This window comes from Scyliorhinus torazame, chromosome X, assembly GCF_047496885.1.
Source record: "Scyliorhinus torazame isolate Kashiwa2021f chromosome X, sScyTor2.1, whole genome shotgun sequence".
Taxonomy (NCBI): Eukaryota; Metazoa; Chordata; class Chondrichthyes; order Carcharhiniformes; family Scyliorhinidae; genus Scyliorhinus; species Scyliorhinus torazame.
Window position 1 is genome coordinate 20,137,269 of NC_092738.1, and position 14,682 is coordinate 20,151,950.

The following is a 14,682-nucleotide window of genomic DNA, read 5'->3' on the forward strand; positions in this document are numbered from 1 at the left end:
CCCCACAACCCAAAGATGTGCAGGGTAGGCGGATTGGCCAGTGAAATTGGGTACTCTAAATTTATTTTTAAAAGGTAATGGGGATAAATCATATGTGGATACTAATTGTTCACAGATCCTTCCTCTCCATAGAGACAGGAGGTGATACTTAATGGAGGGTGCTAATTGGACCAGGACACAAAAATGCAAACGAGTTCCTACTGTCAAGTCATAAATTCTGTCCTCATCTTTATGTAATATTTTTATTCTATACTATTTTTCATTTGTCAGTGGACGGCATGGTAGCACGGTGGTTAGCACAACTCCAGGGTCCCAGGTTCGATTCCCGGCTTGGGTCACTGTCTGTGCGGAGTCGGCACGTTTTCCCCGTAGCTGTGTGGGTTTCCTCCGGGTGCTCCGGTTTCCTCCCACAGTCCAAAGATGTGCTTGTTAGGTGGATTGGCCATGCTAAATTGCCCTTAGTGTCCAAAAGGGTTGGGTGGGGTTGCTGTGTTGCGGGGATGGGGTGGAGGTGTGGGCTAAAGTGGGGTGCTCTTTCCAAGGGCCGGTGCAGACCCGATGGGCCGAATGGCCTCCTTCTGCACCATACATCCGATGATTCTGGCATTCGGGAAGCTGGGCAGTAGAGATGATTGGCTGGCTGAGTAGCTGGGAGACACAAACCTGAGGCATTGCAACACCACTTTGACAAAGCTTTAACAAAGAGCTTGGACAAAGAGTCAACCAGACTTGAAAAGTTATCTCCCTTCTCTCTTCACAGATGCTGTCAGACCTGATGAGATTGTCCAGAATTTTCTGTTTTTGCTTCAGATTCCAGCATCTGCAGCAATTTGCTTTTATTTTGCTACAGCGCCACCACTGATGGGAGGATGTAATTGCAGCGTGACACAAATATTATAAGCATTTATCAGGGAACAGGGGAAAGGGTTGACACAAAGTGTGATAAAGGCACAATAACAAGAAGTAAGGTTTTGTAGACAGGGAGTGCACACTGACATAGATTTTAAAATATATTCAACATTCAAGAAAGAAGCAGATTTAAACTGTTTTATTGCAGCTTTGTTCAAAGCAGAGGCTCAAACAATACAAATAAATGCTCCCTTTGTAAAAACATCAAAGTGCAACATTTAGCTCCTCAAATGGCCCAATGAGTAAATACTCTGCCCTGCGTGATACTGGCCATCAAGGTTCCCACTGCGATCATGTTAAATTAACTGGGATGCAATATTTAATATCTGCACCTCTGTGCTCCAACTCTGGTTACCATCCAACCCTGGCTACCATCCAGGGACCCCTGCTGGAAGGTGCATGTACAGTTCATTGTATCATCAGTGTATTGTTGAATTTGTGATGATTCCAGGAATAATTTGCCTGGTTCATCCTCTGTGTTTTCCACACATTGACATTTTGCTCATGCTACCACCCAGCTTCCATGGTATTAAATTCAAAGCTGTCTAAAATTTCTCAAGTTGGCAGGCAGGATTACAAAGGTGACATGCAGAAAAGAACAAAGTTGATTTGAACACAAAATCGCACTTCTTGCTCAATGACATCGCTGCTTCAATTTAGCCAGGTGGATTCCAGCAAAACCAACTGACAATAACCTTATGAAAGAATCATGTACGTGCTTTGATAACGTTCCTTTTTTTTTTGAGAACACTAGCAACCGATATAGTAAAAGATTGTGAAAGTCGGTTGTTGCCTTTTTAAGTTAATGGTGACTTTGGTTGCTAAATTAGAAATATTATGCTTTTAAGGCTACACTGGCTGTGATTCATGTGCAGTAACCATCAATCGCTTGTGATGTACGAACCAACTACAATGTTAAGCAAGCGTTGCAACTGTATTCCATCCTTACAGCTTTTTTTTCAAAAAAGGGTAAATGACTTCCAGTGTCTCTTTCAGGGAGATTTTGCAAATATATATTTGAAAGTATCTCCTGTTGAATTTCCAAGCATCTCAGATTATATCTTCCATCGGGCATGAATATTATCAAATTGGCTGAAGTTTCTCTATGTGATATTTGCCAGAAAACAAAGAACAAAGAGCAAAGAAAAGTACAGCACAGGAACAGGCCCTTCGGCCCTCCAAGCCCGTGCCGACCATGCTGCCCGACTAAACTACAAGCTTCTACACTTCCTGGGTCCGTATCCCTCTATTCCCATCCTATTCATGTATTTGTCAAGATGCCCCTTAAATGTCACTATCGTCCCTGCTTCCACTACCTCCTCCGGTAGCGAGTTCCAGGCACCCACTACCCTCTCTGTAAAAAACTTTCCTCGTAAAGACACTGTACGCCTATGGAATTCCTTTGTCTTCTATTTGTATAGAAATGTTGACCTGCCTATTTTCAAGAGCGGGTTACCTCTGTGAAAAGAGCATGCAGAGAAATTTCATCTGATTTTGCACAATGGAATGACATCCCCAGAGGCATTTATTATTTTTAATATAATATAAAACAAGAAACAGCCATCTCACTTTCTCTACACGGCCAGTCTCAGAGTATTTATTATATGCTGGGCTCAGGGAAATGGAAAATTGCAATGAAGAGCGTTCAGAAGGATAAGGGATCTCCCCATACTGCAACAGCACCTCCTGGTGGCAGTGTCTAAGAGCTGCACGACCAGGCCAACCACTGCCGCTTCAGAAAAGTCCCTACAGAGGTATAATCGCTTGGAGTGGGGGAAAGACATGAGAGAAGAAAAATAAAAGTGACATTTCAAAGGCAGTCTTGTTTGTGTTAACGTTTGGCACTAATCTTTGCGTGGGATAAAACGGACAGGAGGTGAACAGCATTCACTGTTCAAATAGGTTACTTTCCAGTAGAAGCCTTCTGTTGGAATAATTAGGTAGGGTGGAGAATGTTCATCTTCTCCCTAATGATACATATACAGGAGCACAAGTGGGCACCTCCATGATACAATCACCTCAAATTTAAAACGTTTCTGGACTAGAAAGGTATAGATTGCTTAATGGTTCCTTGTTTGAAGTTTCAGGATGTTGTACAGCTTCATCTCCAGCCTGCCCTTTAATCACAAAATGTCATTTCCAACAATAACCTATTGCCAGCTGCTGGCTAATTTAAGTGAACTGCATGATTCACTTTTGACTATCTTCAATATCAAGTATATGCCTTTTGTGGAATTACCTGCAGTTGTACACATGTCAACACAGAGCAAGTGCAGCAACTGCAAAGAGACATTCCAACATTCATATTTTCTGGTACTGTTATGTCCTGTGGGGTACCATTCGAGTACCATGCAATACAGGATATTGAGTGCTAGTTGCTCCTCAAATGCATGCAATCAGAATGTGACTCCTGTAATGGTACCATTTTGTTAAAGCTCCGTTGAGTATATATATATATTTTCCATTTTGACGGTGCAGTTTTGCGAAGTTAAGACAAAGCATTCAGAAACGAGATTTGAAACTGACCCCAAGTATTGAGTACCAAAGTCGCTCTGGCACCCTCAAACAACTGAATATGTGTCCCCTTGCTGAAACTCTGAAAAAATCTCTGCCTGGGCTTCACAAGGAAACTCTTTAATGCCACATCACAATGTCACTCTCTCTTGCCACAACCGCACAAAAGTAAATACGTGATGTGGTGTGGTGAAATAATAATCTTACTCCACAAATAAGATACAGAACAAACAAGACTACAAAGCAGCCCAATCCCCTACTTTATCAAACTCAGAAATAGTGTGCAAATGATTGAGAATTGATTGAACTTGACCTGACAGCAGATCTCTGGACTTTAATGCACAATGAAGAGGGTTTTCAATGAAGTTGCATTTTGCAACTTATTATAACCATTTGTACACCGAAATGTTCATAGTTGTCCAAATATTTTATTATTCTATACTTTTTGATTGTCTGTGACTATGTTATGAATTGTTAGCGCTTGTTTTATTTATATCATTGTCACATTTCGGCATTTGCCATTTTTCAATCAACCAATCATCTCTATATTTATAAAGGACATGCATTGCTTATTTAACTTCACTTGCGTGTTTCCAAACAGGTTTTTTTTATTAATTTGCACTGTCGACCAGCCCCTTTGTTGATAATCAGCCATTCTTCACAGGTTCTGCAATTATAACATTGTACGGCTGCAGTAACGTTTTGCATTTTACTTCAAACATGCTCATTAAAATGATGAGTTTCTCAAAATGAAATCAAACCAGCCAGATTTACTTCTCAAGGTGATGAGATTTTTTTTTTACTACTGGGATGTGAATGCATTTGATTTTCTTGCTGGCGATTCAGTCCCTCACCAATGTTCTCATCATCAGTGTGGTTGGGGCTTAGTTCCATAGGTTCCAACAGCTCTTTGGTACTCTCCTCAACTTCTCATTATTCATTCATGAGCAAACACCAGAAGACCATAAGACCATGAGACATAGCAGCAAATTTAGGCCACTCGTCCCATCGAGTCTGCTCCGCCATTCAATCATGGCTGATATTTTTCTCATCCCCATTCTCCTGCCTTCTCCCCATAACCCCTGATTCCCTTACTAATCAAGAACCTATTTTTCTCTATCTTAAAGACACTCAGTGAATTGGCCTCCACAGCCTTCTGCGGCAAAGAGTTCCACAGATTCACCACCCTCTGGCTAAAGAAATTCCTCCTCATCTCTGTTTTAAACGATCGTCCCTTTAGTTTGAGATTGTGTCCTCTGGTTCTAGTTTTTCCTGCACGTGGAAACATCCTCTCCACGTCCACTCTATCCAGGCCTCGCATTATCCTGTAAGTTTCAATAAGATCCCCCCTCATCCTTCTAAACTCCAACACGTACAGACCCAGAGTCCTCAACCGTTCCTCATACGACAAGCTCTTCATTCCAGGGATCATTCTTGTGACCCTCCTCTTAGACCCTTTACAAGGCCAGCGCATCCTTCCTTAGATATGGGGCCCCAAACTGCTGACAATACTCCATAGGGGGGTCTGACCAGCGCCTTATACAGCCTCAAAAGTACATCTCTAAGGGGACAATGGCAGATTATTTTACAATGGAGTGGTGGGCAGCATCACATCTGAAACCTAGCCTGTTCTCATCTGTTATCCACACGTGTGGGAAATCTGTTTGATTTTCCCATTCCCTGACCCAAGGGATGCTGAACCCACTTTCATGGCACCAGCCGAACTCTGCTAACCCAGCTGAAAGCTGGGGCCCAACCTGAAACTTTCCTGATCTGGGTGCAGGTTCCATTGAAAATCAAACACTCTTCGTTCAGCTGAATGGACGATTCCTGACTATCAATCAAACTACCCCTTTTCCACAATCCAATATTCTAAAGACTAGCAAATAAGTGTTCATAGATTTTTTTTCTGAGCACATTTTTTCAAAATCCTCTCCCCCCACCCCCTGGAGTTGCCCAATGTCCTACGGATGAGTTTTTAAAATTTTCTGTCGACTCCACGGCAATTCTACAGAGCTGGCAAACCTATCTCTCAAGAGGCAGAATTTGCAGGAGATGAAGACTTTTTGTTTGTGCTCACTGAGAGCTGAGTTGAAAGCAGCCACATCCTGAATTAAGAAGTTGCATTAAGTGTCGATCTGGGATAGATTCTGGGAGGAACCTTGTGGTGATGAAATCACCGTCCCACCCACAAATACTTTCTGTGGTGACCAGTTACTCCAATCTGGGCCAACACAAGGAAAATCCAATCTAGCTGTTGAGAGGAATTCAATCTCTTGACAGCCATTCTCTCCTCAATGATTCTGATACCAAGCACCCAATAGTTAAGTGTACTTGTTGACCTCTAGATAGGACAGGCATGATCATTGGATCGTGAGAAGCGGTAAGACTTCCTCACTTGGGCTTCCCTTAAAGGATGTTGATTGCAATGAGAATTTAAAGATACATTTAAAACCATGGAGAGTTGGACAGCATTAGATGTCCAAAACATCATTATTTGAGGTCAAAGTGGATTGATGCGGTTGATAATTGACTGGAAATATAGACTGTCCCGCATCAGCCGCTTCAAAGACACAAAATAGTTTGCATTGTGGATGGGGAAGATTTGAAAGAAAGTGCAGCATTTAATTTAGAGGCGACCTCACTCGATTCATGAATGGAGATGGAACAGATTTAGTGGTCTGTGCCCAGCATGTAAAGAGCTCAGAGAAAGCTCACCTGTGATAAGAATGTTTCTAAAGCCCTTCGATTTATTCATAGACCAAAAATGAAATGAATGGTTCACGTAAACAGGGCTCCTGTCAATCCCCGATTGAGGCCACGTCCAAGTTTGGCGGAAAAGCCGTTTTATCATCGTGATTCACAGCGGAATCGACATATCACCAGGACTGACATTCATTGTTGTTTTGCACACGCACACACAAAACATTACTTTTGTTTGAAACAAAGTAAGGGAGACATCTCAGAGATAGTGTTAACAGATATGTTTCTGCTTGATGCAGGATTGTCACGTACAACTCACTTTAAACACATGACTCTTTCATCTTAGATGGAGGAATGACTGAGGTCTCATTGTGACCACCAAATTTCAGACTTTGTGTTGCAAAGACAAATGATAGATCTGAACATTACAAGGCCCTCCCACAAGAGGGAATAATGCAGCATCAAGGATTTATACCTTACTTTCACGTTCTAAAACGAAAGGATTCAAGTCAGTGTGGCAAGACTGCAATCTGTAACTGGCATCAACCTCATTCGAAATACTTCCACATGGAACTGTTGCTCGGCCCAAGTTTCTTCTGGCACAGACCCCATCTGTATCAGACAAACCCAGTCTTATCCAGTTCTCCAATTCAACCAACAGGCCAGCGACCAGCTCACATATCCAGGGATCTCCCCCACCCCCACCACAGACCTCTTTCCTCCCTGGAGCACATGATAGGACTGGGATTGTCCCAAAAGGCTACCGACACATGTCTTAGGCACAGAGGGCAAACAATAACCCCCACCCTCCCATTCGTCAGTCCCGATCTGCAGAGTTCAGACATGGACAGTCAGTATCGTGTTCCATTAGATTGCAACAGAGAATCAGACTGGATAATGATAAGAAAATAACTTAACCATTCTGCCCAAATGGGATAGTCAATCAGGAAACACATTCTGGGACCTGGATCTGCAAACACTTACCCCCCCCCCCGCCCCCCCCCTCACCCCATTCACTCCACCCAGGACCAAAGCATGCATCATTTTTGGACAACTGCAACACACCCCCACGTCCCAACTGCGAATTGAAGGTTTGCCCAGGAGTTACTCACGACTTTGAAGTGCTGGTGGGTGCACTCTTCCCCCCTGTACTTGCAGTCGAGGAGCATGTCCCGCATCTCGTGGCCAGCCCGGTCTGAGAACTCCCTCATGTTGAAGGGCTTGGGTTTGAAGTTTCGGAAATTGGCCTTCTCCACCAGGACGTCCAGGACGTGCTTCTCGGCCACGTACGGGTCGGGGATCTCGTAGCGGTTGTTGAGCAGGGCGAGCAGCTCGCCGGCGTGGTACAGGTCGTTCTTGGTGATCTTGCTGAAGCGGAACTCGTTGAGGTTGCAGACGGTGACGGCGGGGAAGGTCAGGTTGTAGGCGGTCACCTCGTCCAGCTTGGTGACATGCGGGTACTCGAAGTAATACTGGATGCGCTGCACGAAGACGTGCACCAGGAAGGACAGGGAGCCCAGGAAGGCCAGGGTCCACACTATGCGCCTGAAGGAGAAGCGCTCGTAGGTGAAGATGTGGCTGATGCCATGCAGTGTGGAGCTGGTGGCGAAAACCTGCACGCTGGAAGGCTGCCCGCTCCCTGCATCTTCACTATCCACCTTCAGATCCATTGGGGCACAGGATAGGGGGGGGCAGAGCTGCAGAGAGGGGCAAATCTCAGTGGGGGAAACAAAAAAGCAACCAGGGGGGTGATAACATAGGACTAACACACACACAGAACTAAGAGAGAGAGCAGGCAAGAGAGAGCTGCTTGCAGTCTGCCTGCTCGGTGTGTGTGCTGTGTGCATATATAGGATTGGCTCAGCTCTGGACAGCTCCCCTATTTTTAAGAGACTCCTGCTTCAGATGAATGAGACATTCCTTGCTAGCATCACTGGGGAGGGGGGCTCACAGCACACATAGACTCCCACTTGCAATAATCACCCACCCCCGTCTCCCACCCCACTTTTTCCCCTCTCCCCCCCGCCCCGCCCCCCCCCCCCCCCCCCCAAAGGGCCAGTCGATTGTGCAAGCCGAACACTGAGGAAATGGAAACACTTGCAGATTGCTCACACACACCAGAGCTGGTGGTGTAGGGGAGTGAGGGATATGACTGCACACACACACACACACACCAGAGCTGGTGGTGTAGGGGAGTGAGGGATATGACTGCACACACACACACACACACACACAGCAGAGCTGGTGGTGTAGGGGAGTGAGGGATATGACTGCACACACACACACACACACACAGCAGAGCTGGTGGTGTAGGGGAGTGAGGGATATGACTGCGCACACACACACACACACACACACCAGAGCTGGTGGTGTAGTGGGAGTGAGGGATATGACTGCACACACACACACACACCAGAGCTGGTGGTGTAGGGAAGTGAGGGATATGACTGCACACACACACACACACACACACACAGCAGAGCTGGTGGTGTAGGGGAGTGAGGGATATGACTGCGCACACACACACACACACACACACCAGAGCTGGTGGTGTAGGGGAGTGAGGGATATGACTGCACACACACACACACACACACACAGCAGAGCTGGTGGTGTAGGGGAGTGAGGGATATGACTGCACACACACACACACACACACACAGCAGAGCTGGTGGTGTAGGGGAGTGAGGGATATGACTGCACACACACACACACACACACACACCAGAGCTGGTGGTGTAGGGGAGTGAGGGATATGACTGCACACACACACACACACACCAGAGCTGGTGGTGTAGGGGAGTGAGGGATATGACTGCACACACACACACACACACCAGAGCTGGTGGTGTAGGGGAGTGAGGGATATGACTGCACACACACACACACACACAGCAGAGCTGGTGGTGTAGGGGAGTGAGGGATATGACTGCGCACACACACACACACACACACACCAGAGCTGGTGGTGTAGGGGAGTGAGGGATATGACTGCACACACACACCACACACACACACACAGCAGAGCTGGTGGTGTAGGGGAGTGAGGGATATGACTGCACACACACACACACACACACAGCAGAGCTGGTGGTGTAGGGGAGTGAGGGATATGACTGCACACACACACACACACACACACCAGAGCTGGTGGTGTAGGGGAGTGAGGGATATGACTGCACACACACACACACACACCAGAGCTGGTGGTGTAGGGGAGTGAGGGATATGACTGCACACACACACACACACACACACAGCAGAGCTGGTGGTGTAGGGGAGTGAGGGATATGACTGCGCACACACACACACACACACCAGAGCTGGTGGTGTAGGGGAGTGAGGGATATGACTGCACACACACACACACACACACGACACACACACCAGAGCTGGTGGTGTAGGGGAGTGAGGGATATGACTGCACACACACACACACACACACACACCAGAGCTGGTGGTGTAGGGGAGTGAGGGATATGACTGCACACACACACACACACACACCAGAGCTGGTGGTGTAGGGGAGTGAGGGATATGACTGCACACACACACACACACACACACGCAGAGCTGGTGGTGTAGGGGAGTGAGGGATATGACTGCACACACACACACACACACACCAGAGCTGGTGGTGTAGGGGAGTGAGGGATATGACTGCACACACACACACACACACACACAGCAGAGCTGGTGGTGTAGGGGAGTGAGGACACACACACACACACACACACCAGAGCTGGTGGTGTAGGGGAGTGAGGGATATGACTGCACACACACACACACACACACACACACCAGAGCTGGTGGTGTAGGGGAGTGAGGGATATGACTGCACACACACACACACACACACACACCAGAGCTGGTGGTGTTGGGGAGTGAGGGATATGACTGCACACACACACACACACACACACCAGAGCTGGTGGTGTAGGGGAGTGAGGGATAAGACTGCACACACACACACACACACACACACACCAGAGCTGGTGGTGTAGGGGAGTGAGGGATATGACTGCACACACACACACACACACACACACAGCAGAGCTGGTGGTGTAGGGGAGTGAGGGATATGACTGCACACACACACACACACCAGAGCTGGTGGTGTAGGGGAGTGAGGGATATGACTGCACACACACACACACACACACACACACCAGAGCTGGTGGTGTAGGGGAGTGAGGGATATGACTGCACACACACACACACACACACACACCAGAGCTGGTGGTGTAGGGGAGTGAGGGATATGACTGCACACACACACACACACACACACCAGAGCTGGTGGTGTAGGGGAGTGAGGGATATGACTGCACACACACACACACACACACACACACAGCAGAGCTGGTGGTGTAGGGGAGTGAGGGATATGACTGCACACACACACACACACACACCAGAGCTGGTGGTGTAGGGGAGTGAGGGATATGACTGCACACACACACACACACACACACACACCAGAGCTGGTGGTGTAGGGGAGTGAGGGATATGACTGCACACACACACACACACACACACCAGAGCTGGTGGTGTAGGGGAGTGAGGGATAAGACTGCACACACACACACACACACACACACACACCAGAGCTGGTGGTGTAGGGGAGTGAGGGATAAGACTGCACACACACACACACACACACACACACCAGAGCTGGTGGTGTAGGGGAGTGAGGGATATGACTGCACACACACACACACACACACACCAGAGCTGGTGGTGTAGGGGAGTGAGGGATATGACTGCACACACACACACACACACACACACACACACCAGAGCTGGTGGTGTAGGGGAGTGAGGGATATGACTGCACACACACACACACACACCAGAGCTGGTGGTGTAGGGGAGTGAGGGATATGACTGCACACACACACACACACACACACCAGAGCTGGTGGTGTAGGGGAGTGAGGGATATGACTGCACACACACACACACACACACACACCAGAGCTGGTGGTGTAGGGGAGTGAGGGATATGACTGCACACACACACACACACACAGACACCAGAGCTGGTGGTGTTGGGGAGTGAGGGATATGACTGCACACACACACACACACACACACACCAGAGCTGGTGGTGTAGGGGAGTGAGGGATATGACTGCACACACACACACACACACACACACAGCAGAGCTGGTGGTGTAGGGGAGTGAGGGATATGACTGCACACACACACACAGCAGAGCTGGTGGTGTAGGGGAGTGAGGGATATGACTGCACACACACACACACACACCAGAGCTGGTGGTGTAGGGGAGTGAGGGATATGACTGCACACAGACACACACAGCAGAGCTGGTGGTGTAGGGGAGTGAGGGATATGACTGCACACACACACACACACACACACCAGAGCTGGTGGTGTAGGGGAGTGAGGGATATGACTGCACACACACACACTCACACACACCAGAGCTGGTGGTGTAGGGGAGTGAGGGATATGACTGCACACACACACACACACACACACCAGAGCTGGTGGTGTAGGGGAGTGAGGGATATGACTGCACACACACACACACACACACACACACAGCAGAGCTGGTGGTGTAGGGGAGTGAGGGATATGACTGCACACACACACACACACACACACCAGAGCTGGTGGTGTAGGGGAGTGAGGGATATGACTGCACACACACACACACACACACACACCAGAGCTGGTGGTGTAGGGGAGTGAGGGATATGACTGCACACACACACACACACACACACACCAGAGCTGGTGGTGTTGGGGAGTGAGGGATATGACTGCACACACACACACACACACACACACCAGAGCTGGTGGTGTAGGGGAGTGAGGGATATGACTGCACACACACACACACACACACACACACACACACCAGAGCTGGTGGTGTAGGGGAGTGAGGGATATGACTGCACACACACACACACACACACACACCAGAGCTGGTGGTGTAGGGGAGTGAGGGATATGACTGCACACACACACACACACACCAGAGCTGGTGGTGTAGGGGAGTGAGGGATATGACTGCACACACACACACACACACACCAGAGCTGGTGGTGTAGGGGAGTGAGGGATATGACTGCACACACACACACTCACACACACCAGAGCTGGTGGTGTAGTGGGAGTGAGGGATATGACTGCACACACACACACACACACACCAGAGCTGGTGGTGTAGGGGAGTGAGGGATATGACTGCACACACACACACACACACACACACACCAGAGCTGGTGGTGTAGGGGAGTGAGGGATATGACTGCACACACACACACACACACACACACACCAGAGCTGGTGGTGTAGGGGGAGTGAGGGATATGACTGCACACACACACACTCACACACACCAGAGCTGGTGGTGTAGTGGGAGTGAGGGATATGACTGCACACACACACACACACACACACACCAGAGCTGGTGGTGTAGGGGAGTGAGGGATATGACTGCACACACACACACACACACACACACCAGAGCTGGTGGTGTAGGGGAGTGAGGGATATGACTGCACACACACACACTCACACACACCAGAGCTGGTGGTGTAGTGGGAGTGAGGGATATGACTGCACACACACACACACACACACACACCAGAGCTGGTGGTGCAGGGGAGTGAGGGATATGACTGCACACACACACACACACACACACACCAGAGCTGGTGGTGTAGGGGAGTGAGCGATATGACTGCACACACACACACACACACACACACCAGAGCTGGTGGTGTAGGGGAGTGAGCGATATGACTGCACACACACACACACACACCAGAGCTGGTGGTGTAGGGGAGTGAGGGATATGACTGCACACACACACACACACACACACACCAGAGCTGGTGGTGTAGGGGAGTGAGGGATATGACTGCACACACACACACACACACCAGAGCTGGTGGTGTAGGGGAGTGAGGGATATGACTGCACACACACACACTCACACACACCAGAGCTGGTGGTGTAGTGGGAGTGAGGGATATGACTGCACACACACACACACACACACACACACCAGAGCTGGTGGTGTAGGGGAGTGAGGGATATGACTGCACACACACACACACACACACACCAGAGCTGGTGGTGTAGGGGAGTGAGGGATAAGACTGCACACACACACACACACACACACCAGAGCTGGTGGTGTAGGGGAGTGAGCGATAAGACTGCACACACACACACACACACACACACACACACACCAGAGCTGGTGGTGTAGGGGAGTGAGGGATATGACTGCACACACACACACACACACACCAGAGCTGGTGGTGTAGGGGAGTGAGGGATATGACTGCACACACACACACACACACACACACACCAGAGCTGGTGGTGTAGGGGAGTGAGGGATATGACTGCACACACACACACACACCAGAGCTGGTGGTGTAGGGGAGTGAGGGATATGACTGCACACACACACACACACACACACACCAGAGCTGGTGGTGTAGGGGAGTGAGGGATATGACTGCACACACACACACTCACACACACCAGAGCTGGTGGTGTAGGGGAGTGAGGGATAAGACTGCACACACACACACACACACACACCAGAGCTGGTGGTGTAGGGGAGTGAGCGATAAGACTGCACACACACACACACACACCACACACACACACACACACCAGAGCTGGTGGTGTAGTGGGAGTGAGGGATATGACTGCACACACACACACACACACACACACCAGAGCTGGTGGTGTAGGGGAGTGAGGGATATGACTGCACACACACACACACACACACACACCAGAGCTGGTGGTGTAGGGGAGTGAGGGATATGACTGCACACACACACACACACACACACACCAGAGCTGGTGGTGTAGGGGAGTGAGGGATATGACTGCACACACACACACACACACACACCAGAGCTGGTGGTGTAGGGGAGTGAGGGATATGACTGCACACACACACACTCACACACACCAGAGCTGGTGGTGTAGGGGAGTGAGGGATAAGACTGCACACACACACACACACACACACACACCAGAGCTGGTGGTGTAGGGGAGTGAGGGATATGACTGCACACACACACACACACACACACACACACTCACACACACCAGAGCTGGTGGTGTAGGGGAGTGAGGGATATGACTGCACACACACACACACACACACACACACCAGAGCTGGTGGTGTAGGGGAGTGAGGGATATGACTGCACACACACACACACACACCAGAGCTGGTGGTGTAGGGGAGTGAGGGATATGACTGCACACACACACACACACACACACCAGAGCTGGTGGTGTAGGGGAGTGAGGGATATGACTGCACACACACACACACACACACACACACCAGAGCTGGTGGTGTAGGGGAGTGAGGGATATGACTGCACACACACACACACACACACACACACCAGAGCTGGTGGTGTAGGGGAGTGAGGGATATGACTGCACACACACACACTCACACACACCAGAGCTGGTGGTGTAGGGGAGTGAGGGATATGACTGCACACACACACACTCACACACACCAGAGCTGGTGGTGTA

The 14,682-nt window shown here is 49.1% G+C and overlaps 1 protein-coding gene across 3 annotated transcripts in view; it reads right to left on the reverse strand.

Annotated features, from left to right (window-relative positions):
• asic1b (acid-sensing (proton-gated) ion channel 1b) overlaps positions 1-8,039 on the reverse strand; it is a 1,118,762-nt gene extending 1,110,723 nt beyond the window's left edge. The window contains exon 1 of one of the 3 annotated variants that reach the window (XM_072494112.1): positions 7,239-8,038. In XM_072494112.1, the coding sequence (XP_072350213.1) occupies positions 7,239-7,973 (735 nt within the window). In that variant the 5' untranslated portion in view covers positions 7,974-8,038. Of the gene's footprint in view, positions 1-7,238 lie in introns of all 3 variants that reach the window. The other 2 variants (XM_072494108.1, XM_072494111.1) reach the window with 2 other exon arrangements.
• Between the last annotated feature and the right edge of the window lie 6,643 nt (positions 8,040-14,682).